We start from the raw sequence: 27,615 nt of genomic DNA, 5'->3' as shown, positions 1-27,615 counted from the left end.
ACATCTCTCTATATAAAGATGATGCGTAGTCTAGACGGCGTTTTTAGATTTCATTATTCTCGTTAACCCGGGCAACGCCGGGTATTTCTGCTAGTATATATATATATATATATATATATATATATATATATATATATATATATATATATATATATATAGCGCGTGTATGTGTTTGTCCCCTACCAGCGACTGACTGCTGGTGCTGGTTTGTTCACATTTCCGTAACAGTCGTTCGACACAACTGTCTGATAGAATAATACCAGGGATTAAAAGTATTGTGGTCAATTCGCTTGACTAAAAATCCTTCGAGGCAGTGTCTCAGCATTACCGTGACTAAAAAAAAAAATGAGACGAAAAGAAAAACAATGCAAAGCAGGGGCTTTGCTGAACTGTAGCTGTGCCTATCGACTGTGAACCCAAGGCCTGTTGGATAAGAAATGACTGTTCACCAAATAGTAACCACTTGCAGGGGAAACAACTCTACCTTGATCTTGCGTGTTTGATATCAGAAAACAGGAAGTTGTTAAAAGACAGAAAATGGCTACCTTAACAAAACATGAGCAAAAGCAATCTTTACAACAGGCAGCAATACGGCAAAAGAAGAAGGCTGTGAAATCTGTTTTGATAACCCCTTTCAAGACACAATGGTAGGTCAACACTCCTTGCACTGTCCAACTAATTTATGTATGTATTAATGAATCATTACTATATTGTTTACTACAGTCTTAAACCCACATGTTTCTGTGTGTTATCTGTTCATTCGGCTTTATCCATAGAAAAACTTGATACCCATTAAATATCAGTCTGCCCCCAACTCTCCACTCTCTACATTCTTGTACCTGTAAGAGTTGTAAAGATTTTGCTATTGTTCGGTCCCTCAACAGCCCCGATCGAGTCAGTCTATGAATGAAAAGCATCTTGGCCGATAGTTGGATAGAATGCATTACAATTATTTTTTAATAAACTAATTTTTATTTTCTTTATTAAACGAAATTTCGTTTGTACGGGGGCAATGTCATGGTAACATTTATTTTATTACATATATAACACATGTATGTTGTTGGCACTCCATCGCTTACGACGTCGAGGGTACACAGTTGATCCGATCAACGGAACAGCCTGCTCGTGAAATGAACGTGCAAGTGGCTGAGCACTCCACAGAAACGTGTACCCTTAACGTAGTTCTCGTGGATATTCAGCGTGACACAGTGTTACAAGGCTGACCCTTTGAATTACAGGCACAAGAGGAAGAGAGAGTGAGAGAAAGTTGTGTACAGCAGGGTTCTCCACCATCACCTGCCGGAGCCTCGTGCAGCTTTAGGTGTTTTCGCTCAATAAACACACACAACGCTCGGTCTGGGAATCGAAACCGCGATCCTATGACCGCGAGTCCGTTGCCCTAACCACTGAGCCATTGCGCCTCCACAATACATGTATATGATACATATATAATACAAGACCACAATAAAATACAAATCCAAAATCGAACAAAGCACAAACATAAGCGAAGAAAGAAAAAGAAAAGACAAAAGAAGAGGAAGAAAGAAGAAAAACAATTCAATACCAAGCATCTCAATTGGTCGCACACCACAAGGTTCAACGGAGCTGATATATGTATCTATGTGTGTGTGTGTTTGTCCCCAACCACCGCTTGACAACCGGTGTTGGTGTGTTTACGTCTCCGTAACTTAACGGTTTGGCAAAAGTGACTGATAGAATAACTATTAGGCTTTAAAAAAAGGGGTCGATATGTTCGGCTAAAGCCTTTTAAGGCGGTGCCGAAGCATGGCCTCAGTTAAATGACTGAAACAAGTAAAAGATAAAAGATATCAAAAGGGAATCCGATATACACAAGCAGTGTTAAGTGGATGCATAGTGTTGTGGCCATTCTGTTGTGTTTTATATATTTAACAACAAACTCAGCACTGATAGAGCAAAGATGTGACTTCTTTCAGCCTCCTTCAACCAGATCCGCTCACAAGGCTTAGATCGGCCTGAGGTTATAGTAGAAAATAGTTGACTAATTTGCTACGCAGTGGGACTGAACTTGAAACAACGTAGTTGGGGAAGCGAATAACTTAGCCATTTTTACGCCATGAAATAGTAATGCTGTGAGAGTTATCTCCCTTTTAACTGTAAAACAAAAAACAACAAAAAAAAAGTCGCACTCTCTTACTCTTTTACTTGTTTCAGTCTTTTGACTGTGGCTATGCTGGAGCACCGCCTTTAGTCAAGCAAATCGACCCCAGGACTTATCCTTTGGAAGCCTAGTACTTATTCTATCGGTCTCTTTTGCCGAACCGTTAAGTTACGGGGACGTAAACACACCAGCATCGGTTGTCAAGCGATGTTGGGGGGACAAACACATACACACATACATATATATATATACATATATACGACAGGCTTCTTTCAGTTTCCGTCTACCAAATCCACTCACAAGGCTTTGGTCGGCCCAAGGCTATAGTAGAAGACACTTGCCCAAGATGCCACGCTGTGGGACTGAACCCGGGACCATGTGGTTGGTAAGCAAGCTACTTACCACTTTTTTTAATACCAGACGAATTACTGGGGTTGACATAACTGACTGAAATCCCCCCAGACGGCAATCCCACAGCGCCCAAAGATCTAAATCAATAAAAAAATAAATAAAATAAATTAGACTATTTTTTTCACTAGGAATTTTTATTCCAGCAAAGTTATCTCTTCCAGAGACAAAGTTACTCCCTCGTACTAATGTGTTGGCATTTATCACCATTCTTTACATTCTTCAAAATATTTATATTAAAATGATATTTTATTTGGCAGGCCTAAAATTCCAGTTGAAGATCAACAGAAGATTCTGGACGATCTGACGAGGTAAACCCTAAACGCTATTTATTCATTCAACATCCATTTTTCCATGCTAGTATGGGTTAGACTGGGACTTACTTGAGGTGGTGTTTTATGGCAAGATGCCCTTCCTGTTGCCAATTCTTACCTGTGTAATTAAGAAGCTTGCTTCCCAACCATACATACATTCTTATTTAAATACATCTGGTGTAGCCATCTGGTTCACCAGTCCTCAGTCAAATCGTCCAACCCATGCTAGCATGGAAAGCGGACGTTAAACGATGATGATGATGGTGATGAAATACATGCATGTATGTTACACTTCTTTACATTCTGAGTTCAGATCCTTTGTTCTTATAAAATAAATTTTAAGTCAGATAATGGATGGGATTGATACAATTGACTGCACTTATCCCTAAGGACATTAAATAATGTAGTCTTAGATATATTTGAACAAACAGATTTATTCACTGTTGGATTGGAATACCTTTCATCATTGGTCTATGCTAGAAGGGTTGACCAGGGACTAAACAACAACAAGTTATCATTTATACTATATCTGTACTGCTTATGCTTCCTATGTGACATAGTTACAGCCATGCTCCAGATTTGTACTGTATTTACAAGTTAACTTATTCTAACTAGTTTTATTTGTACTGTATTTGCAAGTTAACCTATTGTAACTAGTTTTATCAGAGTTAAATGGGAGATATAAGATGGGAGCAGAACAAAAGTTGGTGACGATGGACATATGGTGTAAGTGACAATATTTTGGCCATGTTGTCAGGGCCCAAAACGTGTTCTTGCATCCTGTCCTGGGCAGACAGAAAACTGGTTTTGGGCAACAGTGATAAAACTAGAGTAGTGATATCAAGGACTGGATGGGGAAGACCCCAGTAACACGAGACTGCAACATGATGAAGAGTGATGATTGGTTCTGGAAGTCGACCTTCAACCATAAGAGTGAGCATATTCATTCATTCATTCATTCATTCATTCATTCATTCGTTCGTTCACTCATTTGTTCATTCAAATAAATCTTCTTTGGGACTGAAAAATTATCTCCCTTGAAGTATAGATACCCATTTTTTTTATATGTCCTGTTGGTGGATTTTCTGTTTACCTATTGATGCTTAGCTGGAGGTATTGTACTTAGGGTTAGGGTTACTTGTACTTGTGGCAGCATTCATCTGGGGTGGGTTAGTCATGACATCTCATGTCAGCTTTACTATTTGAAGAGATGGCATCCTTCTGTAAAGAAGTGGCAATCATCAAATATATATATATACATACACACATGTGAGGAGATGCTGCAAAGTTCATGGCTTTGGGTAAAAGAAAATACTTATGATTTTATTCAATATATTCCCCTCTCAGATTCACACACTTATTGCAGCAGTCTCTCAGTTTTTCTAAGCCCTGTAGAAAGATCTCTGAAGGCTGGCCCTCCAACCAGGCCTCTGTAGCAGCTGTCATTCACAAATTGTGCTGCTTCATTTGTTGGAGTAACGATGGTTCTATTTGCAAGCCACACAGGGTTTGTGAAGTTATTATTGAGGTCAGCATATACAAAATCATATAAACCTAAAAGGGTACTCTTTTCAAGGCAAGGGTCACTGGGTAGTTTGATTTTGAATTCACTTAGGCTTTGTTCAATAGAAATGTTACCATTTCCTCCATCAAGAAGGTAATTAGCAAACTCTTTCTCATCAGAATGACCTTCTGTAAGAAGTCTTAGATAGGTTGTCAACTCCACTACTTCCACATGATCGCAAAGAAAAGATCTCTTTAGTGTTGAATCAACAATTTGTGATCTGACACCATTATTTTGAAGTAGAATATTCTCCTCTCAAGATGCCCTAACCAGTTGGTCGTGTGCAGTGGAAACAGAATCATGTCTATGCCTCCGTGCATATTCAGGCATCTGCTTCAGTCGCTTTGCCCTGGTTTCATCTGATTCAGTTGCCCGTCTTTCTCTCTGCCGTTGTGCCTTTACTGCTAAATTTTCTTTTTCAGTCACATATTATATATAAATGAAAGCTCTTTAAGAACTATCTTGTTTAGCATGCTAGAAATAACAGCGATCATAGTTATTATTGTAAGGCCAGCATGGAAAGCAGATGTTAAACGTTGATGATGATGATGATGATATATATATATCAAAACAATTGCAGCATGGAAGGTGTTTATATGCCATTTAAGAAACACACAAAAGCCGTTAGATTCACTTCAACATTTAAATCTAATTTGCCAAAATATTTCCGTCACTTTGAGACCGCGACCTGTTATTTCTATGTATATATATATTTTTGTGTATGTTTGTGTGTGTGTACAGCATGTAGACTTCTCTTTCTTCTGTCATCTTGTACTATGTCCATCACCAAAAGTCCTACTCTTTCACACTTCTACTTGCTTCAGCCTGTGAGCTATGGCCATGCTGGGGCACCACCACCACAGAGCACTTTGCCTAAACTTTTATGTTTAGGATTGGCTCCTGCCGTCTATTTCTCTAAAATTGCCTCTTGTCTCTGTCATGCTTGCATATGTTTTCCTTATAAGCATCGATCCATAGTTATGAAGACTTTGTCATCAACCTCCATGGACCTCACTAATCTGTGAGTGTCTGCAAATGCCATGAGCTTTGCCCCATGCCCCTCTCCTACCCCCCCGACTATAAACAAAATAAACAAACAGCAGCCACAAGAAAACTAGCTGATTTACAAAACGAAATGTGTGTGTGCATGTGCGTGCACACACACACACACACACACACACACACACGCACGCACACACACACACACACACACACACTATATAAGGGAAGTTGATGCAGGAAGTGGACTGTATTGTAAGAGGGAGTCTGAGATCTACTTAGATAAATTGCAGGCATTCTGAATGTAATTATGGCTTGTATGTATGAGCTTGTGTGTGTCTGTATTGGTTTGTGTGCTTCTCTGTGTGTGTGTGTGTGTGTAGTGTGTGCATATGTGTGTGTGTATGTAGTGTGCATGTGTCTGCATGTGTGTATATGTGTTCGTGAGTGTATGTGCATATGTGTATGCTTGTATGTTTGTGATTCTGAATGTATGTGTGTATGTGCATGTGTGTGTGTGTGTGTTTATGTGTGTCTGCAGGAACATGGGAGAGAAAAAGAATGGTAAGCAGGGACGTTATTATGAGTTAACTGGGCAATCAGTCACTGACTGCTCTTCTCAACAACACCGCCTCCAATGCAGACTATTTAATCTGACACTTTCAACACTACCTACTTAACTCACAATCTGAAAAAAAACAACAAAAAAACAAACAAAAAAACAAAAAAAAACAAACAAAATAAATGTAAAAACAAACAAAAAAAAAAACCAAAACTCTCCTGGAAAGATTCTGCCTGCTCTCCTCATCATTTTTTTTTCATATTTTTCTTTCCATGCTCATCTAAACTTTATTTCTCTCAGATATGTGAGAAGCTGAAGCCCCGAAGCTGAGCCAATTATGATGCTGGCTATTAAATTTTGCAGTTAATTACTTTAGAAGCCAGAGGGAGAAACTAGGGCTGCACTATCACCATGGTAACTGATTAATGATGGTCTGTTCAGGTTTACTATGTAACTTTGTAGTGAAGGTGCAATGGCTTGGTGGTTAAGGTGTTGCACTCATGACTGCAAGATCATGGTTTCGATTCCTGGACCAGAAAATTTGTTGTATTCTTGGGCAAGACATTTCATTTCATGTTGTTCTGGTCCACTCAGCTGTGAATGAGCAATCCTGGTTTTCCATTCAGGGACAGTGTTGTGATCTTGGTCGCATATATCCCATTCATCTACCTGTGTAGCCAGTAGAGTGGCATCATTTGAAAGCTACAGCAATACAGGAAAGTGCATTGTGATGAGTGGTGTATAACAATATCCGATGGTCTGGTCATTATGGCGATGTAACTATGTCACCTATGCTGTTGTATCCAAGATCTACATCAAGTTTAATGATGGACCTGCTATGTGGTTGCTTGATTTGCTAAAAATAGTAACTAAACCGTCTTGCAATCATATCTTAAAAAAATTAAAAGAAGGAAGCTTTGGACAATGTAATTCTAGATATACAAAGCAATAGAATGGTTGTCACCTCCTGGTCACATCTGATTGGCTTGATGGTTCAGGCAGACCAGGGGCTAAATAAGCTTCTACTACTACTGCTGCTACTTATAATAATTTTGTTCATAGGCATAAGACCAGAAATTTTTTTAGGGAAGAGAACAGTCTATAATATTGACCCCAGTGTTTGACCAGCACTTTATTTTATCAACTCTGGAAGGATAAGAGGTAAAGATGATCTTGCTGGGATTTGAACTCCAAATGCAAAAAGTTAGAAAAAAAGATGTAAGGCAAAGATGTCTCCAGTAGGATTTGAAATCAGAGCACAAAGAGCTGGAACGAATAGTTTAAAGTACTCTATCTAATGCTCTAATGACTCTGTCAATAGCAACAACAATCATCATCATTTAATATCCACTGTTCTATGTGTGCATGGGTTGGCTGGAGTTTATTGAAATAGATTTTCTGCAGCTGGATGCCTTTCCTGTTGCCAACCCCCACCTGTTTCCTGGCAAGGTAATATTTCCTCTTGGTCAGACATATTCTCACAGAATATTGGAAATGAACGACACTGCTTGTAGGACAGTGACACTCATTTACGACTATCACACTGTGTGAAGACAAGGAAACACAAACACACACATGCACACAAAAATATATACAGATGTATATATATATATATATATATATATATAAATATATACATATATACAGATGTATATATATACATATATATATTATCATCATCATGATGTTGGCATGGGTTGGATGGTTTGGCCAGAGCTGGGGAGCTGCACCAATCTGATTTGGCACAGTTTCTACAGCTGGATGCTCTTCCTAGCTGTGACCACTTTACAGAGTGTGCTGGGCACTTATATGTGGCACTGCACAGGCGCTTTTACATGGCACCACATGGGTGCTTTTATGAGGTGCTGCATGGGCATGTTTATGTGGAACCATACAGGGGCTTTTATGTGGCACTGCACAGGTGCTTTCACGTGGTGCTGCATGGGCACTTTCACATGGTGCTGCATGGGTGCTTTTATGTGGCACTGCAACAAGTGTTTTTCACCAGGCACCAGCATGGACTCTTGCAGGTCAATCCTCACCACCAAGGGGGCTGGTCTTAACATTTTTGCTGCAGAGTACAGGTCTTCTCGAGTATAGCAAAGCACCAGGCATTTGCCACCATTTATATTCTGATCCCCGTCCCTTGTGAGTATGCCTGGCACTTTGCCACCATCTCTATCCTGCTGTCTCCTACTCTCTCTACTTCTCCTGCACTTCCCTCAGGTTGAGTAACCATGGTTCTCCTTTATGGCAGCACACCTGTTTCTGTCTTCATTCCTGATCTCTCTCTCTCCCTCTTTGGCTGAGTAACCTTGGACCTTCTCTCTCATTATAACCTTTCATCAACTGCCACAAGATCACTTCCTCCAATGCCCCTCCCCTCTCAAAAGATTTTCTTTTATAAGTTACTTGATAACCCTGTCAGTGCAGGTGCTACTTAAAAAGCACCCAGTCCACACTGTAAAATGGTCAGCATTTGGAAGGGCATCCAGCTGTAAAAACCTTGCCAAAACTGACCTTACCTCTGCTTGTGCCATGTAAAAAGCACTAAGTCCACTCTGTTGGGTGGTTGGTGTTAGGAAGAACATCCACCTGTAAAAATCCTGCTGAAACAGTCACAGTAGTCTGGTACAGGTTTCTGCCTGGCTGGCTCCTGTCAAACCATCCAACCCATGCCAGCATAGAAGGAGGACGTTAAACGATGTTGTTGATGATGATGAATAATTATAATAATGGATGACTTTAATTAAAATGGATGTTGTTTTTCATTTTCTTTTTTTCTTTCTTTCTCTATTATTTCTAATTGCCCCAAATTCTTTATTCTCAGCATTCTTCTGCCAGTATACCACGAGAAGAAGGAAATGAACCAGAAATCCAAGCAGACAGACATGAAAAACATCGCTAAAAGGAAGGCCATGCAGTAAGTGTCTGGAAATTTCATCTTTATCTCTTAACTGTTATCTTTAATAATCAGACCATCTGTGAAATAGCATTCTTTCTCTTTACTTGCTGTGTTTGAAATGATAAGTAGTTACATAGTTACTTGATTTGCAAGAATTAGCAGCCAAATTTCTATCCCCCAACTTTTTTTACCTTTCTGAAATGACACACTACCATTATGAAAAAAAAAAAAGAGAAAAGAATAAGGAAAGCGTGGCTATGAGGTGAGAAGTTTGCTTTTGACCATATGGTTCAATCCCATCCTGTGGCATGTTGGGCAAGTGTCTTCTGTTATAACCCCAGGCTGATCAAGGTCTTGTGAGTGAATTTTGGTTGATAGAAATTGAAAGAAACCTGTTGTGTGTGTGTATATATATATATATATATATATATATATATACACACACACACACACACACACACATATTATGTATGTGTGTGTGTGCATCATCATCCAGTGTTTTAAATCTGGGTTTTGTCCCCATTAATAGGAGTGGCTAGATTTACCTCAATGCCATAGGAACCGCCCTCACACCATCTTGCCATCTTGTATGTGTGTGCGTGTGTGTGTGTGTGTGTGTGTGTGTGTATTACACAGACGCATCTCCTTGCCTTGACATTGTATGATAGTCGTAGCTGAGTGTCACTGTCCTGCAAGCAGTGTCCTTCCTTGTCAATCTCCCGCAGAATCATGTCTGGTCATGGGAAAACATCACCTTACTTAGAAACAGGTGAGGGTTGGTGACAAGAAGGGCATCTCGCCATAGCAAATCCATCTCAACAAATTCTGTCTGACCCATGAGAGCACAGTAAAGTCAATGTCAGAATGACAATGATGTCAATATATATATATATATATATATATATATATATAAATATGTGTGTGTATGGAAGGCTTCTACACAGTTTCCATCTCCCATTGATCAACTCAATGCTAGGATAGAACACACTTTGCTGCAGATGCTGTGTAGTGGTGTTGAACCCAGTACCGTGTAGTTGTGAAGTAAGCTTTTTAACCACTCTGCCACCAGCCTGATTTAAGCTTTATAAACCATGAGAGAATTAAATATGATATTGTTAAAGCATTTAATCTTGCAGTCTGCCATTTGTTTGGCAGATGATTAAATATAAGCAGAGTTTTGTTAGCCACTGCATGGAGACCACCACCACCACCACCATCCCTACCATCATTGTCATCATCACCACCACAATCACGACCAGCACCACTACTACCACTACTCATCATCACCCTCTCCACTACAACCACCACAAGTCACCACCACCACTACCACCTTCATATCTGTTAAGATGAACCAAAAATAGTGAGAAGGGGGTGGTGGTGCTGAAAGGGTAGTTGCTCAACCTTCTTGAAATAGCAGCCAAATCTTCCTGAAATCACATCTTACAATCTTAAAAAAGGGAAAGACGTGTTGGTAGATGTAGTCCTAGATGAATTACTCATCTTGTACCTTTTATCTTTTACTTTTTCAGTCATTAGACTGTGGCCATACTGGAGCACCACTGTGAAGGGGTTTTGTTGAACTGATTGACCCCAGTACTTTCTTTTCAAGTCTGTTACTTATTCTATCTGTCTCTTTTGGTGAACTACTAAGTTATGGGGGATGTAACGAACCCAACACCAGTTGTGAACTAGTAGTGGGGGATAAACACAAAGGCAAACACACACACACGCATCTTGAGAAGACTCGTAAGCCAAGTGAAACTGTAGTCATGACCATTGCCAGTGTCATGTAAATGGCACCTGTGAAATTGTTGTTGTGGCCGTTACTGGTGTCATGTAAAAGCATCCATTACACTCTCAAAGTGGTTGGCGTTAGGAAGGGCATCCAGCAGGAGAAACCATGTCAAATCAGACTGGAGCCTGGTGCTGCTGTCTGGCTTGGATCTTTTTTAAAACGGGGGCCACATTTTTCATTAACGAAACACTTTGAAACTTGGAACACTGGTAGAATGGGTCATATAAAACATCTTTTTCTCTTAGTCTTCTTTAAAAAAAAAGAAATCCATAAATTATTCCATGTTAAAGTTGTCGTATTTCTGTAATTTCAACCAATCACTGACGTCCATTCAGCCGATATACATTAAGTGCCGACTACATAAACAAATGATTCTGAAACAATTAATCCTAACCCTAACCCTAACCGTAGGGTTAGGGTTAAAGCAAATTTAAAATGAAAAAAGCAAATAAAACGAAGAATCATTTGTTTATGTAGTCGGCACTTAATGTATATCGACTGAATGGACGTCAGTGATTGGTTGAAATTATCGAAATAAGACAATTTTTTACATGAAATAAATTCAAATACAAAAATATTTTTCTGTTCTATAACACAAAATAGATAAGTATACGAAGTTTGAAAGTCTTTCGGTACCAAAAACACTACGTAAAACATTAATGAAAAATGTGGCCCCCGTTTTAAAAAAGATCCTCTGGCTTACCAGTTCCAGTCAAATTGTCTAATTCATGCCAGCATGGAAAGCAGATGCTAAATAATAATAATAATGATGATGATATATATAGTTTAAATTACAGGGGACCTGTAAAGAATCAAGGCATATCAAAGTGAAACGTGCAACAAATTAGCTAGACAGAATGATGTGAGACAGTTGAATAATCCATCATCTTAGCACAGGATGCATCAGTGAGTGAAGTTCACTGTTGTTTGGTAATCCACAATTCCAGTTGTATCCAAAATTACTCAACGATGAAAGGAAGCTTAGGCATGGCATAAAAATATAATAAAAACAGATGAATGGGTTATCTCATATTACTGTTAGGTTGAGGAAAAAGTTTGTGGGTCATTAAACCTAGTGGCCTCATCTGCTCATTAGTGGCAGAACTTGCTTGAATACAGCAGTTAGTGGGTGCTAAGCATAACATTTGACCCTATCAAAACATGTTCAAAAACTGTTGCCAACTCTGCTCTAAATCATCAACATTATGATGGATCTCTGAGCCCCCAGAAACAGCTTTTGGATTTATAACACCTTACTTCCTCCCTTTTAATTTTCTCTGTCCTTTGTACTCTGTGTAAGTTGGATCTATTAATATAAATATCTATATATTTATACTTATATCCATTGTCTGAAAGCCTCCACTCTTTGCTTTCTCTCGTTTTGCATGTATACATATATATGTATTTTGTATTTTATACCAAAGCTGTTATATTTAATTTGTTTATCTGCATAATTGCCTCTATCATCATCATCATCATCATTTGATGTCTATTTTTCATGCTGGCAGGAGCTGGCCAGCTGAAGAGCTGCTCAGGCTCCATGTCTGTTTTGGCATGGTTTCTATGGCTGGATGCCCTTCCTAATGCCAATCACTTTAGAGAATGTAGTGGGTGCTTTTATGCAGCACTGGCATGAGTGTGTTTACGTGGCACCGGCATGGATGCTTTTTATATGGCACCAGCACCCATGAGCCTGCAAGGTTGGGAATGCTTAGCTGGAGAGGGATGCAGGGGACATGCCAGTGTCAAAAGACAACCATGTTTTTACTTAGCTTGATGTGTATTTTCAAGCACAGCAAACCACCAGGGGTCCCCTGTCATCCCCTCCGGGGGTCCTAACATCTGTAGATCCTTTGTGTGTGTGTGTTGGGCTTCCACTCAGTTTCTTATTTCTTAATTGCCCACAAGGGGCTAAACATAGAGGGGACAAACAAGGACAGACAAAGGGATTAAGTCGATTACATCGACCCCAGTGCGTAACTGGTACTTAATTTATCGACCATGAAAGGATGAAAGGCAAAGTCGACCTCGGTGGAATTTGAACTCAGAATGTAACGGCAGACGAAATACCGCTAAGCATTTCTCCCAGTGTGCTAACGATTCTACCAGCTCGCCACTCAGTTTCTGTCTACTTAATTTACTTATAAGGCATTGGTCAACCTAGGGCTACAGTAGAAGACACTTGCCTAAGGTGTCATACAGTGGGATTGAAACTAAAACCATGTGGCTGCAAACTGAACTTCTTAACCACACAACCAAGCCTGCAAAAAGAAAAAAAAAATAGAAAACATCCATAAAAATGACTGATGTGTACATTGCAACCTTTGATCATAGTCCTGTTTGATTAGGGTAGATCTAGGGGTGGATGACGATGACAACAACAACATTAATCTAAATAATCTGTTAAGTCTCAGATTATTTAAATGTCTTTATTATGTCTTGAAACATAATCTTTGCGTTGTCTGGGAACATTTTAAGAGATGTTTGTACACTAGAGCTACAAAATGAAAAAAAAGAAAAAGAAAAAAAATGCCTTTTTTAAAAATATATTGTTTGTGTGCATGTATGTATGTGTGTGTGTGTGTGTGTGAAGCAACCTGCTATCAGTTCTGATAAATTTGACATATCTGCAGCGATATGCAATTTAACCTTTTTGATATTAATTCCTCTTCAATGGCAAGAGGACACTATTCTTTGTGTGTGTGTGTGCATAAATGTGCATGTGTGTGCGCATGCATATGTGTATGCTTGTGTGTATGTATGTGTATGCATGTGTGTGTGTCTATTTGTCTATATGTGTGTTTGTGTGAATGCATGCATATGTGTATGATTGTGTGTGTATGCATGAGCATGCACATTATATTCTGTTTTTCCCCTTCGTTGCTATAATTGGGTAAAATGGTCTTTGACACCGTTTCTTCAGAATGAGGGTTAAACAAATTAGGAAAAAGCAAAAAGTAAATAAAAAACATTTCATGAAAAAAGTTTTTATTTTGAGATACATGCGTGTGTGAAAATAGATAACCTTGAAGAAGTGGTTTGGGTCGAATGTGTGTATCAGGTTAGCATGTTGTACTAAATGAGTTGATGTGAGAAGTTTGTTGCCAAGTCCTAAGTCTATACTTAAGCTGTGAATAATAAATTTGCTTAGAGATTAAGTAATTCAGAAAGAGAGAGAGAGAAAGATAGAGATATGAAAGGGTGCTGAAAAGATTCTGGCATTGAGTAAAAGAAAATGCAGAAGGATTGGTTAATTATGATTTTATTCGACATATTCCCCTCTCAGATTCACACAGTTATTGGAGTGACCCTTCAGTTTTTCAAAGCCCTGTAAAAGTACTTGGGAGTCCAACCAGGCCTTTCATGATAGCCTTAAACCAGGAACTTTTCAGCCCCACCCTTGTAGATATATATATGTGGAGGCGCAATGGCCCATTGGTTAGGGCAGCGGACTCGCGGTCATAGGATCGCGGTTTCGATTCCCAGACCGGGTGTTGTGAGTGTTTATTGAGCGAAGGCAGGCTGAGTCAAATGCTTCTTTTGACTGTCTCCACACCTATATTTGACCGGTGGTCGGAAATAAGGTAACGGATGACTTGTCTGTGAAAATAACATTCTTCCACTCCTTTAGGGACCAATTCTGTAGGTTTTTACTCCACTCTAAATGTTTTGCAGTGTTTGTTTTTGAAAGTAGTGGCTTTCTGATTGCAGCCCTCCTGTGAAATCTGGCTTTGTGCAGCTCCCAGCGAACAGTTTTTGTGGAAACCAGGTTCTTGAGGTGGTCATTAAGCTCTGCAGTAATTTTGGGAGCTGTACTTTTGTGATCCTTTCTAACAATTCACATATAAGAGTCTGACGGTCTCTATCTGAAAGTTTTGGTTATCTTCCAGAGTTTTGTTTCGACGAGGAGATTTTTCCCTCTTTCTCAAAGGCTGTCATTACTTTCGAGACAGTACTTCTTGATACACCAAACATTTTGGCTGTTTTCGTTATGCTAGTGCCTGCCATACGAGCATCAACAATTCGATCTCTTTGAAAGTCTGATAGATCTATCATTTTAATGAATTTTAATTACCTTTTCTGATGATATCTGAAAAGAAACAGCAATTTTAGCAAAACATATTAACCAACACTAATAATAAATAAAAAAAAAAACAATAATAAACAAGCTTTTGACGGTTTTATAGATATTTCAAAATTATGATGCTATGATGCTAGGTGTTTCCATTATTTTGTCCAACCCCTGTATATATACATATATTTTTATGCACACACACACACACAGAGGAAGAGAGAATGAAAGAGATAGACAGATAGATAGAGAGAGAGAAAGAAAAAGATAGTTAAATTGACAAAGACAGAAATCACTGATAGGCATTCAACTGACTGAGATAAACAGACAGCCTAAGTAAGAAAGGATATTAAATAATGACAATGATGATATATTAATGTATGTATATTTGCAAATATTTTTGTTACCTTTTGTTGCATAAACATGGTAGTATTCAAAATTGTATGAACTGAATACGACCAGTTTAATATGTCTTTTTATTTGAATGTTTATACTTTTTTATTGATTTTTATGTCACTGCTTTTTTTCTGAGTGCAAAGCTATATTACATGTCATTCAGGATTTTTATGGTCAGAATGATGTCATCATCATCATTGTTTAACATCTTCCTTCCATGCTGGCATGGGTTGGACAGTTTGACAGGAGTTGGCCAGGCAGGAACCTGCGCCATGCTTCTGTGTCTGTTTTGGCATGGTTTTCACAGCTGGATGCCCTTCCTAACACCAACCGCTCCATAGAGTAGACGGAGTGCTTTTTACATGGCACTCGCACAGGTGAGGTCAGTTTTGGTGTGGTTTTTACAGCTAGATGCCCTTCTAAATGCCAACCACTTTACAGTGTAGACTGGGTGCTTTTCAAGTGGCACCTGCACTGGCTGGGTTACCAAGAGACTTTGCAAGACAAAGTCTTTAAGAGGGGAGGGGACATTGGAGGAGGTGATTCATGTGTCAGATGATGAAAGATTAGTGTGTGACAGTGAGGCAGAAACATGTCTTGCTGTAGAGGAGGTCCATGGTTACCCTGCCAGTGAGAGGGAGAGTGAGAGAGAGGAAGAAAGAGGGAAATAGAAGGCAAGAAAGAGAGCAAGCGTTAACAAGAATGAGAGCAGAAACAGTTATCTAGGAAGAGTGTGGGAGTTAACAAGAAAGAGGTGTGCTGCTGTAAAGGAGATCCATAGTTATCTAGCCAGAGGTAAGAGCAAGGGAAGGAAGGCGAGAGTGTGATCTAGAATGAGAGCAGAAACAAGTTTGTTGCTGTAGAGGAGATGCATGATTGCTCAGCCAGAGGGGAGAGCAAGAGATAAAAGAGAGAGAGAAAGGAGACAGCAAGAGCAGGAGAGGGATGGCGGCAAGTGCCAGGGTATACTTGCAAGGAAGTCTACCCTGGCACTGGCAGGTGCTGGCAGGATATTGCCAAGGAGTCATGAGTCGGAAGTGGGGGTAGAGGAATGCAGTGATTGGTGAGAATCTGGGTGTATAGAAGGGGAGGGGATGAGCATGGAAGCAAGGACTAGATTGGGGAGTGGGAGATAATGATAATGTATGAAGAGGAAATGTGAGGAAGAGAAGAGACAATTTGGGAAGGGAAGGGGGGGGTGTAGTTTTTTTTTTTGGGGTAGGGTGTTTGAAAGTTTTGTTGTTATGTGTGGGTGAGACACGATGCTTCTGGAGCTTAGGTTCACTGATGTGGGCGAGTCTTCTCTAGAACCTCATATTGCTAAACATCTTGGTCCAGTGAGTCCCAACATCCTGAGATCAGTCCTCTCATCTTCATCCCATGTCTTCCTGGGTTTCCCTCTTCCACAGGTGCCATTCACTTTCAGTAACCAACACTTCTTTATATAGCTTCTTCATACAAAATATAATTCTTTATACACTTCTTTATACAAAATATAATTCAATTAATACATTAAAATTAAAATTTAAAATTTCACGCTGCATTACATGAATATTTTACAACAGTATATACCCATCCTAGACCATCTATAATATACATATATACATCAAAATACACAGATGCATGCACACATTACATACATATACAGGCATATATATGTAGGACATAAATATATGCAAAAATTCGCATATACACATGTACATATATGCACGCAACCATGCCCGCATACGAAAATCTCTTGGTGTATACATATAGAAGTTATAACAGACAAGATAGATGGGAAGTATATCTTAAATGTAGCGTTAGAGTGTGCAAAATATAAGCTCCTATGAGCACACATAACTCATCCCCATCGTATGCCCCCATCAGTACATTGAAAAGAGAATCCTCACTCTTTGACCCAGGTACCTGGGTATATTGTTAGCTGACATTTTAAATTTTGTTGCATGTCTGCAGGAATTCAAGAGTTTGCATCTTTGATTCAAAGCGCTATTGTCCTGGAATAAAATATAGAATTTTTCCAAATGACATAAATCACATTTGATGGGTCTTTTATGTGCACCGTGTCTGTAAGGGTGACTATATAAAGCTGTCATCCCTATATAATCCTTTGTCTATAAACGAGAATTCTAGCTTTAGATTGTGCAAAATATAAGCTCCTATGAGCACCATAACTCATCCCCATCATATGCCCCCATCGGTACATCGAAAAGAGAGTCCTCACCCTTTTTGACCCAAGTGTGCATAAAAGACCCATCAAATGTGATTTATGTCTTTTGGAAAAATTCTATATTTTTTTCCATGACAATAGTGCTTTGAATCAAAGATGTGAACTCTTGAATTGCTGCAGACACGCAACAAAATTTAAAATGTCAGCTAACAGTTTACCATATGGATAGTACATATATTTTTTTAATCTTGTACTAGTTTTCAATCACATTGTTGAATTTGTGTCTTGTAATGCATGGTTTATTTCGCATTGCAAAGATATTGTATATATTTCGACATATTTCTTAAGAAAACCTTCGACTGTTATATGTATATATTATTTTCATGTTTAAGATTTTGTTTTTTTTATTGTTATTTTTATTTCATTTTATTGTACTTTACAAACCCATTTAATCGTTAAATTTTATAGATAGTTCAATATATGGTGTTCTTTTTAATATCTCTTTTATTCGATTTTATTATTATACACTCAGCAATTGTTTTCATAAGTTGTTTGTATATATACATCAGGACCTAGATATGTTTTTATGTGGATGTCTGTATTGTTAGCTTGCATATGTATTCATATGTGTGCGTCTATGTATATGTGTAGGCAAGCGTGTATGTTTATACTTGTGCACATACATACATGAATGTATATGTATGCATGTATGCACTTATATTTATGTGGATGTGTATTTATGTGCATATTTCCATATATTTATATATGTGATCTTATATGTGTATTTATGCTAATAAACACTTTTGTATACACATATATATGTAATATTATTTTGTGTTACACATATTCTGCCACCTATTTTTCTTTCTTTTTTTTTCTTTCTTTATATGTGAAGTATCCTTTCTTTCCCTATTCATTACTTTGATAGAGTCCTTTAACAATGCGTTCCCCTTCTCACCCCCCTACTTACCTCTTTCCTTCACTAGCTGTTACACTTAGGATCCTTCCTTTTCCCTTTTCTTTCCCGCTCCCTACGTTTAAGATATACTTCCCATCTATCTTGTCTGTTATAACTTCTATATGTATACACCAAGAGATTTTCGTATGCGGGCATGGTTGCGTGCATATATGTACATGTGTATATGTGTAATTGTGCGTATATTTATGTCTTACATATATATGCCTGTATATGTATGTAGTGTGTGCATGCATCTGTGTATTTTGGTGTATATATGTATATTATAGATGGTCTAGGATGGGTATATACTGTTGTAAAATATGTAATGCAGCGTGAAAATTTTAAATTTTACTTTTAATGTATTAATTGAATTATATTTTGTATATAATTATTTACAATATGTATTTTGAATCCATTCTTCGATTTAAGGTTTTCTTTGATTTTATAATTGGATGAATTTATATTGAATTCATTTATTTTGTTTATTCTGTTCATTGCATGTTTAAGACCGCTAATAGAAAGGACCAATGAAACAAATCCATTTTTAAAAGTGTATCCTTTAACTAGTTTTGATTATATCGTTATTTCTGTTCTATTTTAACAAAACCTGTCCGACGAACAAGAACTTGAAACTCTGAGTAACAGCTTTTGTTATATTTCTGCTGCTTTTAAATAAAGCATATTACTCTACCTCTGGTATTTTAGTACTCTTTTTTCCACCTTGTTTCACATTTATGTGCTTACTCCAGTATATATATATATGTGTGTGTGTGTGTAATATTTATTTTAAGGGCACAATACATGTATTTAAGCACTACTAATATTGGGTTGTCCGGAAAGTTCGTGCTGATTTATAGTAGCTTACCTTTCGACTTATTTGTCATGAAACCACCCCAATTCTGGGAAGAGGGTATTTTCAAGTTAGAGGAAAGTTGGAGACGCATTGTGCAACAAAATGGTTCGTAGCTGGTTAATTTAAAATGTAATGGCAAGTATTTATTGACCTTTTTCTTTCCTTTAAAAATTGGCGCGAACTTTCCGGACAACCCTATAGTTTCATGTGTTGAGGAATACATATTCTTCAGGCACAAACCACATATAACATAATGAACTAAAAAATATTGAATAATAGGAGAAACGCGAAAAAACTGAGAAGGCAGCATGTAGAAAACACAGAAAAAAACCAAAAAAACCTAAAATGGAAAATGAAAAACAAAAAAAACTAAAATGTAAAAAATAAAAAGTGAAAAGGTAGACCTTAAATGATAAGGCTGGAAAGATATAAAGCCAGTCAGGAATAGGCAGAATTTTCCAATTCTTCAAAATATATTTACATAGAGCAGTGGTTCATAAACTTATTCAGGCTGCCACCCCCTTGGCTCTAAGTCCCCTCCCCCCACTCAGCATCACAAACATAGCAAATTCAAAACAAGGGTATTTCACAAATAAAACTTAACCTAATTAACCCTTTGTTTTGTTTGTTCTTTTGACATCCATTGCCCTGTTTTTGTCACCCTATTATCGCCTCATGTTTCTTCAAGCCCCCCCCCAACGGATCTTCCCACTGTCCTCAGGTGTATGTGGGGTGGGGGTGATACCGCCTACTTTGGGAATCACTGACATAGAGGATTCGTCATTGAATTGTCCAAACTGTTTGTTAATGGGTGCCTTTGTGCTATTTCATAGATAATAAATAGAATTGGATGAGAGAGAGAGAGAGAGAGAGAGAGAGAGGGGGGAGAGAAAGTATTTAATGTTGACCTCATAACATTTTACACTGACATTTTGCTGCTCTTTTTTCTGTTGTACAAACTTACACATACCAATATATGCCAAATATGTGCATATGATGTGTGTGAGTGTGTGTATATGCATCTGTATATATACATTGAGTTTCTAACTTTATATATATCTATATACATATACATACATACATGTATATATATATGTGCATACACACACACATGTATGTATGCATGCACGGAAAGTGGACATTAAATGATAGTGAGATATATATATCATCATCATCATCATCATCATCGTTTAACGTCCGCTTTCCATGCTAGCATGGGTTGGACGATTTGACTGAGGACTGGTGAAACCGGATGGCAACACCAGGCTCCAATCTAATTTGGCAGAGTTTCTACAGCTGGATGCCCTTCCTAACGCCAACCACTCAGAGAGTGTAGTGGGTGCTTTTACGTGTCACCCGCACGAAAACCGCCACGCTCGAAATGGTGTCTTTTATGTGCCACCCGCACAAGCCAGTCCGGGGGCACTGGCAACGATCTCGCTCGAAAATCCTACGGGAGCCAGTCAGGCGGTACTGGCAACGCCCACGCTCAAAATGGTGCATCTCATGTGCCACCCGCACAAGAGCCAGTCCAGGGGCACTGGCAACGATCTTACTTGGCTTGCCGGGTCTTCTCACGCACGGCAATATATATATATATATATATATATATATATATATATATATATATAAATATACATATCTATGTATGTATAATATATTTGTAATTTAAAAGAAAATTTGTTTTTCCTGTTCCAGAACACAGTATGTGATTGGACTGAATTCAGTGACCCGACACCTCGAGAAGAATTTACTGAGTTTGGTGCTGGTCTGTGATTCAGCGCATCCAAAACATATGACAAAACACATCGCAGAGCTCAGTGCCATTCGTGGCTGCCCTGCTGTATCGTTGAAGAATTTAGGATCAACTTTGGCTTCTTCTCTCAATATCAAGTCCTGTATAACTATTGGATTCAAGGTAGAAACTCTAAACCTCTGCATGCCTGAGTTTAGGTGTGGAGGGGTTTTGTTTTTGTGTCTCAACATATATCTCTGTATCTGTCTGTGTATCTGGCTGCCTGTTTCCTTCACTCTGTCTCTTCCTCTCTCTCCTCTCTCTCTCTCTCTCTCTCTCTCTCCCTTCTCTTTCTCCCCTCTTATTCTCTCTTTTCTACACATTCTCTTTTTCTTTCTTTGTTTATCTACTTCTATCTACCTCTGTACATTCTTCATTTGTCTAATTGTGTTTGTCTGGCTATCTGTTTATCTCTGTCAATTGAATAACTATCAGTGATTTAGTCTCTGCTTAGCCACGCCTCTTTCTCTCTCCCCTCTCTTTCCTATTTGTGTGTATAAGTGTCTTCTACTATAGCCCTGGATCAGATAAAGCTTTGTGAGTGGATGGTAGATGGAAACTAGAAAGCTAGTTACACACAAACACGTATATCTCTCTGTTTGTTTATATATATATATATATATATATAATAGAAGTAGCTGTGTGGTAAGTAGCTTGCCTACCAATCACATGGTTCTGGGTTCAGTCCCACTGCATGGCACCTTGGGCAAGTGTCTTCTACTATAGCCTCGGGCCGACCAAAGCCTTGTGAGTGGATTTGGTAGACGGAATCTGAAAGAAGCCCATCGTATATATGTATATATATATTTATGTGTGTGTATATGTTTGTGTCTCTGTGTTTGCCCCCCTCCCCATTGCTTGACAACCGATGCTGGTGTGTTTACGTCCCTGTAACTTAGCGGTTTGGCAAAAGAGACCGATAGAATAAGTACTAGGCTTACAAAGAATAAGTCCTGGGGTCGATTTGCTTGACTAAAGGCGGTGCTCCAACATGGCCACAGTCAAATGACTGAAACAAGTAAAAGAGTATACATATAGATTCATCTACAATTGAGTTCCAGATTATCTTTGCAATTTCGGCTGGTTATACTCGAGATTGCTCCAATCTGGCCAGCCCGAAGGAAAAACTAAGCTAACAACATTAGATTCCTTGGAAGAAAGCAGCGAATGTATATGAAAACAAGGACGGATAAAAATGGAGAAATGTTACACAAATACAAATGCAAATAACAGAACGTTAATAACAGGTGTCTTTCGACTAAGGATGAATTAAATTAAGCTGGCGTGTGTGGAAGTAAAGACTTACGGCAGGGACATAAGATTTGACAGGCACAGGGAGGAATATAGATGTTGCACAGATGGTATTGTGTGTCTGGATGCTTTGTTGTCCCTTTTTTGTATCACCTAAGTGTCTGGATGTTTTGCGTTCTTGTCCCATTTTTGTGTGCCAATGGCACGTTAGAAAATCATTCGAGCGAGGTCATTGCCAGTGCTGCTGGACTGGCACCTGTACAGGTGGTATGTAAAAAGCACCATTTTGAGCGTGGTCGTTGCCAGTACCGTGTGACTGGCTGTCGTGCCGGTGGCAAGTAAAAGCACCAACTGCACTGTCAGAGGAAGGGCAACCAACTGTAGAAACTCTGCCAGATCAGATTGGAGTCTGGTGTAGCCATCTGGTTTCACCAGTCTTCAGTCAAATCGTCCAACCCATGCTAGCATGGGAAGCAGATGTTAAACGATGATGATGATGATGATGATGATGATGATTATATATATATATATATATATATATATATATATATATATATATATATATATCATCATCATCACCATCATCGTTTAACGTCCGCTTTCCATGCTAGCATGGGTTGGACGATTTGACTGAGGACTGGTGCAACCGGATGGCTACACCAGGCTCCAATCTAATTTGGCAGAGTTTCTACAGCTGGATGCCCTTCCCAATGCCAACCACTCAGAGAGTGTAGTGGGTGCTTTTACGTGTCACCCGCACGAAAACGGCCACACTCGAAATGGTGTCTTTTATGTGCCACCCGCACAAGAGCCAGTCCAGGGGCACTGGCAACGATCTCGCTCGAAAACCCTACAAGGCCAGTCAGGCGGTACTGGCAACGGTCACGCTCAGGATGGTACATCTTATGTGCCACCCGCACAAGAGCTAGTCCAGGGGCACTGGCAACGATCTCACTTGGCTTGCCGGGTCTTCTCACGCACAGCACATTTCCAAAGGTCTCGGTCAGTAGTCATCGCCTCGCTGAGGCCCAATGTTCGAAGGTCTTGCCTCACCACCTCAGCCCAGGTCTTCCTGGGCCTACCTCTTCCACGGGTTCCCTCAGCTGTTAGGGAGTGGCACTTTTTCACGCAGCTATCCTCATTCATTCTCACCACATGTCCAAACCAGCGCAATCGTCTCTCTTGCACACCACTACTGACGCTTCTTATGTTCAGCTTTTCTCTCAAGATACTTACACTCTGACAGGTATGCACATTTACATTACACATCCAGCGGAGCATACTGGCTTCATTCCTTGCGAGCTTACGCATGTCCTCAGCAGTCACAGCCCATGTTTCACTGCCATGTAGCATGGCTGTTCGTACACATGCGTCATACAGTCTGCCTTTTACCCTGAGTGAGAGTCCCTTTGTCGCCAGCAGAGGTAAGAGCTCTCTAAACTTTGCCCAGGCTATTCTTATTCTAGCAGTTACACTTTCAGCGCACCCACCCCCACTACTAACTTGGTCACCCAGATAGCGGAAGCTATCAACTACCTCTAGTTTTTCTCCCTGGAATGAGATAGAAGTTGTTTCCTGTTTGTTTACAGTGTTTATTGCACCTGAACATCTGCCACATACAAAAACTAACTTCGTAGTTAATCTGCTTTTGATATTGCTGCACCTCTTATGTGTCCATAGCTTGCACCGGGTACATCTTATAGAGTTACTACCTACTCCTTTACTGCATACTGAGCAGGGCCATCTACCTGAAGGGGTTTGTGTTTTATCTACCTTCCTACTTATTAGGATTTTGGTTTTTGCTAGGTTGACTCTAAGGCCCTTCGATTCTTGTCTTTGCTTCCACACCTTAAACTTCTCCTCTAGTTCTGATAGTGACTGCGCAATTAGTGCAAGGTCATCAGCATAGAGGAGCTCCCAGGGGCAACCTGTCTTGAATTCCTCTGTGATCGCCTGGAGGACTATGATAAATAGGAGGGGGCTGAGGACGGAACCTTGGTGGACCCCTACCTCTACCCGGAATTCATTACTGTACTCATTTCCAACCTTCACCTTACTGACAGCATCTCTGTACATGGCTCGCACAGCTCTCACTAACCATTCTTCTATCCCAAGTTTCCTCATTGACCACCAGATAAGGGATCGGGGGACCCTGTCAAAGGCTTTCTCCATGTCAACGAAGGCCAGGTACAGAGGTTTATCCTTGGCTAGATATTTCTCCTGCAGCTGTCTCACTAGAAATATGGCATCAGTGGTGCTTTTACCTGGCACAAACCCAAACTGCATCTCATCTAAATTGATTTGCTCCCTAATTAGTTGGGCTATGACCCTCTCCGTAACTTTCATAACCTGATCTAACAGCTTGATGCCTCTGTAATTATTAGTGTCTAAAGCGTCACCTTTACCTTTGTAGCAGTTTACTATGGTGCTGCTACACCAGTCATTGGGTATGACTCCTCATATATATATATATATATACTAGATAACTAGATAGAGAGACAAAGCAAGGTAGGGAGGTATTTGAATTCACTGACCTTCATCAGTACTGTCATTGCAACAAATTTACATAAGACTTTCATCTACATTTACGGTTATGTACTCAATTATCTTTGCTATTAGTATTAGGAATTATTCATATCAATCCCTTTTTAGGGAGGCAGATCAAGAAACAAGATCCAGGGTGTGCAGATCACCCTAGGTCACCAACCCTGGCACCTTGGTTTCTTTTTTGTTCCTTGTGGGTGTTTAAGGATTACCTCAAGTTTGTAGTCTTCATGAGTTTGACCCAGACATATTGAGACTTTAAAGGTGACAATCATATATTCCATTTATGATAAAATTAGTTTATAAATAGCATCAGAAGGGTTCAATGTGCATGTACTCAACAGGTGTCTGGCATCAGTTTGTGCATTTGTTGCAATTCGGGATAGGTTTTATGTATGCTTTATCTCTGTTTGTCTGCCTGCCTTTTTTTTATCAAAGCTTTTTGTCCTTCAAATGTCTCTCTATATGCGTGTCTCTTTGTCTGTCAAAGCTGTTTGTTGTTCAAAGTGTTTATCTTCTTTTATTCCTTCTCTTCTTTCTTTCTTTCATTTTTTCTGTTCTAAATTTTTTCCTTCCTTCCTTTGATAACTGTGTTATTTAATGTGTCCTGCTCTGTGGTTATTTAGCCCTAGGTCAATCCTGATCAAACAAATAGAGCTATGATCAAAGCTATTCCAGTTGTGACCATCCCATCCTTTTTTGGACTGAATCAGTCAATGTGTTGTTCCCTTCTTTGAAGTTGGTAGTGTATAATTTAACGTCCGCCTTCTATGCTGGCATGGGTTGGATGGTTTGACTGAGGGCTGGCGAGCCAGAAGGCTGCACCAGGCTCCAATCTGATCTGGCAAAATTTCTACAGTTGGATGCCTTCCTAACACTAACCACTCCGAGAATGTAGTGGGAGCTTTTATATGCCACTGGCACGAGGGCCAGTCGGGCGGTACTGGCATCAACCTAGCTCAAATGGTGCATTTTACATGCCACCTGCACAGGAGCCAGTCCAGCGGCACTGGCAACAACTACATATGAGGGAAAATAGGTTTCATTCCAAGATCCCAAGTTGTCTTGAGCATTGTGGATAGTTGAAGGGTTGTGCTTTGCTGGTCTAACAAATCCATTATCAACTTTATCTCTCCAGACAATCAAAAAAGAACCAACAAAAAACAAAACAAAGCAAACTAATGCATTTATCTTCAATTATCATAGCAGCTTTGGTTCCAAGAAAGCATGTTACAGTGATAGATAAATCATAGAACATATGGGAAAAGAGGTTTCATTCTGGGACCCTAAATTGTCCTGAACATTGTGGGTGGTTGTTGGTGTGTGCTTTTGCAGTACAAGCAGAGCCTTTGATTGCCAACTCATGTTATTAGAGATCAATATATGATAAGCATAACATGGTTCACAATTGAGCATACCATGTTATCCTGGATCAGTGATGAATGAATCTTCTGTGATAAATGAAGATAGATTTAACAGCCATCCTAGCAATAATTTATAAATGATTGTAATTAATGTAATTATATGTAATTGATTGCTTGTGGATTGATAATTGAAGAATATTTTTTTTCCTTTTTTTTTTTTTTTTTTTTTTTTTTCAGAAACCAACTGATGGTAAATGTTTCTTCAAGGATTTCATTTCTTCAGTGAAAGCACCACAGATTAACATACCATTTATGACCAACTATGTGGCTCAGCATTCAAATATACTGACAAAAGTGAATGCCAATAAAACTAGTGTCTCTCTGCCCGAAATCCAACGTGGTAATTTGAAACCTTCATCTAAGGGTTCACTCACTAAAGATGAGTCCATGGAGTTGTGTCCAGCTTCATCTCCTTCACCATCCCAGATTTCTAGTACTGCTGCCAAGGATGGATTTTCTCACTTCTATGTGAGAACGTCTGTAAAAGAGTCAGTAAAAAGCTCAGAACAGAAGTCTTTTGATCCTAGCCTTGATTTCATTTTTCTTGGAGATGATGATGATGATGATGATGATGATGATGATGATGATGACAATGAAGTATTACAGATGATGCTTTGTTTCCGGAACCGAGACAGCAATTTTAAAAACACAAAATGGGAGGAAATTTTTGCTCCGAAATTTATGTCTGATCGTTTATATAATGTGACCACAAAGAAAGATGATGTGAAAAAGCTCCATGCAAAGGATGAGAAGAAGAAGAAGGAAAAGAAGGGACTGAGTAAAAAGGATAAAATGGTAAAGAAGAAGAAACTTAAGGGTAAGAGTAAGGCTATCAAAAAGAAAGGACAGTCTCTAATAGAGTACAAAGACACTAACATTAGACGGATTAAAGGGAACAGTGACAGGAAACTGAAGAAAAGTAAAAAAAATCTCTAAAAAAACTCTTGCAATTAGTACAGACTGTAAAACAAAGGAAAAAACAAATAAAAATAAAAATAAAGATACCAAACAGTAATAAACGATGATGATAATAAAAATAATAATAATCCTTTTTATTCTAGGTACAAGGCCTGAAATTTTGTGGGAGGGGCTGGTTGATTGCATTGATCCCAGTGCTTGACTGGTACTTATTTAATCAACCCTGAAAAGATGAAAGGCAAAGTTGACCTCAGCAGAATCTGAACTCAGTATATAAAGCCAGATGAAATGCTAAGCATTTCATCTGGCTTGCTAACAACTCTGCCAGCGTACTGCCTTAAAAAAAAAACAGAAAAGGAAGTTTCTAATTTTGATACATGGCCAGCAGTTTCGAAGGATAGGAATTAGTCAATTAAATTAACTCTCTTTTACTCTTTAACTCTTTTACTTGTTTCAGTCATTTGACTGCAGCCATGCTGGAGCACCGCCTTTAGTCGAGCAAATCGACCCCAGGACTTATTCTTTGTAAGCCTAGTACTTATTCTAT

At 39.1% G+C, this 27,615-nt stretch overlaps 1 protein-coding gene across 2 annotated transcripts; it reads left to right on the top strand.

Moving 5' to 3' along the window:
* The first annotated feature begins 176 nt into the window (after positions 1-176).
* LOC106876149 (uncharacterized) lies at positions 177-27,190 on the top strand. Of its 2 annotated transcripts, none has more exons than XM_089356570.1 (5): positions 177-647; positions 2,809-2,859; positions 8,818-8,910; positions 20,835-21,054; positions 26,328-27,190. In XM_089356570.1, the coding sequence occupies exons 1-5, from the start codon at positions 538-540 to the stop codon at positions 27,084-27,086; spliced, it is 1,233 nt and encodes a 410-aa protein (XP_089212696.1). In that variant the 5' UTR covers positions 177-537; the 3' UTR covers positions 27,087-27,190. The 2 variants fall into 2 exon arrangements, with proteins under 2 accessions (XP_089212696.1, XP_089212697.1); XM_089356571.1 differs by having other exon boundaries at positions 530-684.
* Positions 27,191-27,615: the final 425 nt, after the last annotated feature.

Source organism: Octopus bimaculoides, chromosome 8 (assembly GCF_046866305.1).
Source record: "Octopus bimaculoides isolate indiv1 chromosome 8, ASM4686630v1, whole genome shotgun sequence".
Classification (NCBI taxonomy): Eukaryota; Metazoa; Mollusca; class Cephalopoda; order Octopoda; family Octopodidae; genus Octopus; species Octopus bimaculoides.
The sequence above is the reverse complement of the archived record's forward strand: the minus strand, read 5'-3'. Positions and strand labels throughout refer to the sequence as shown.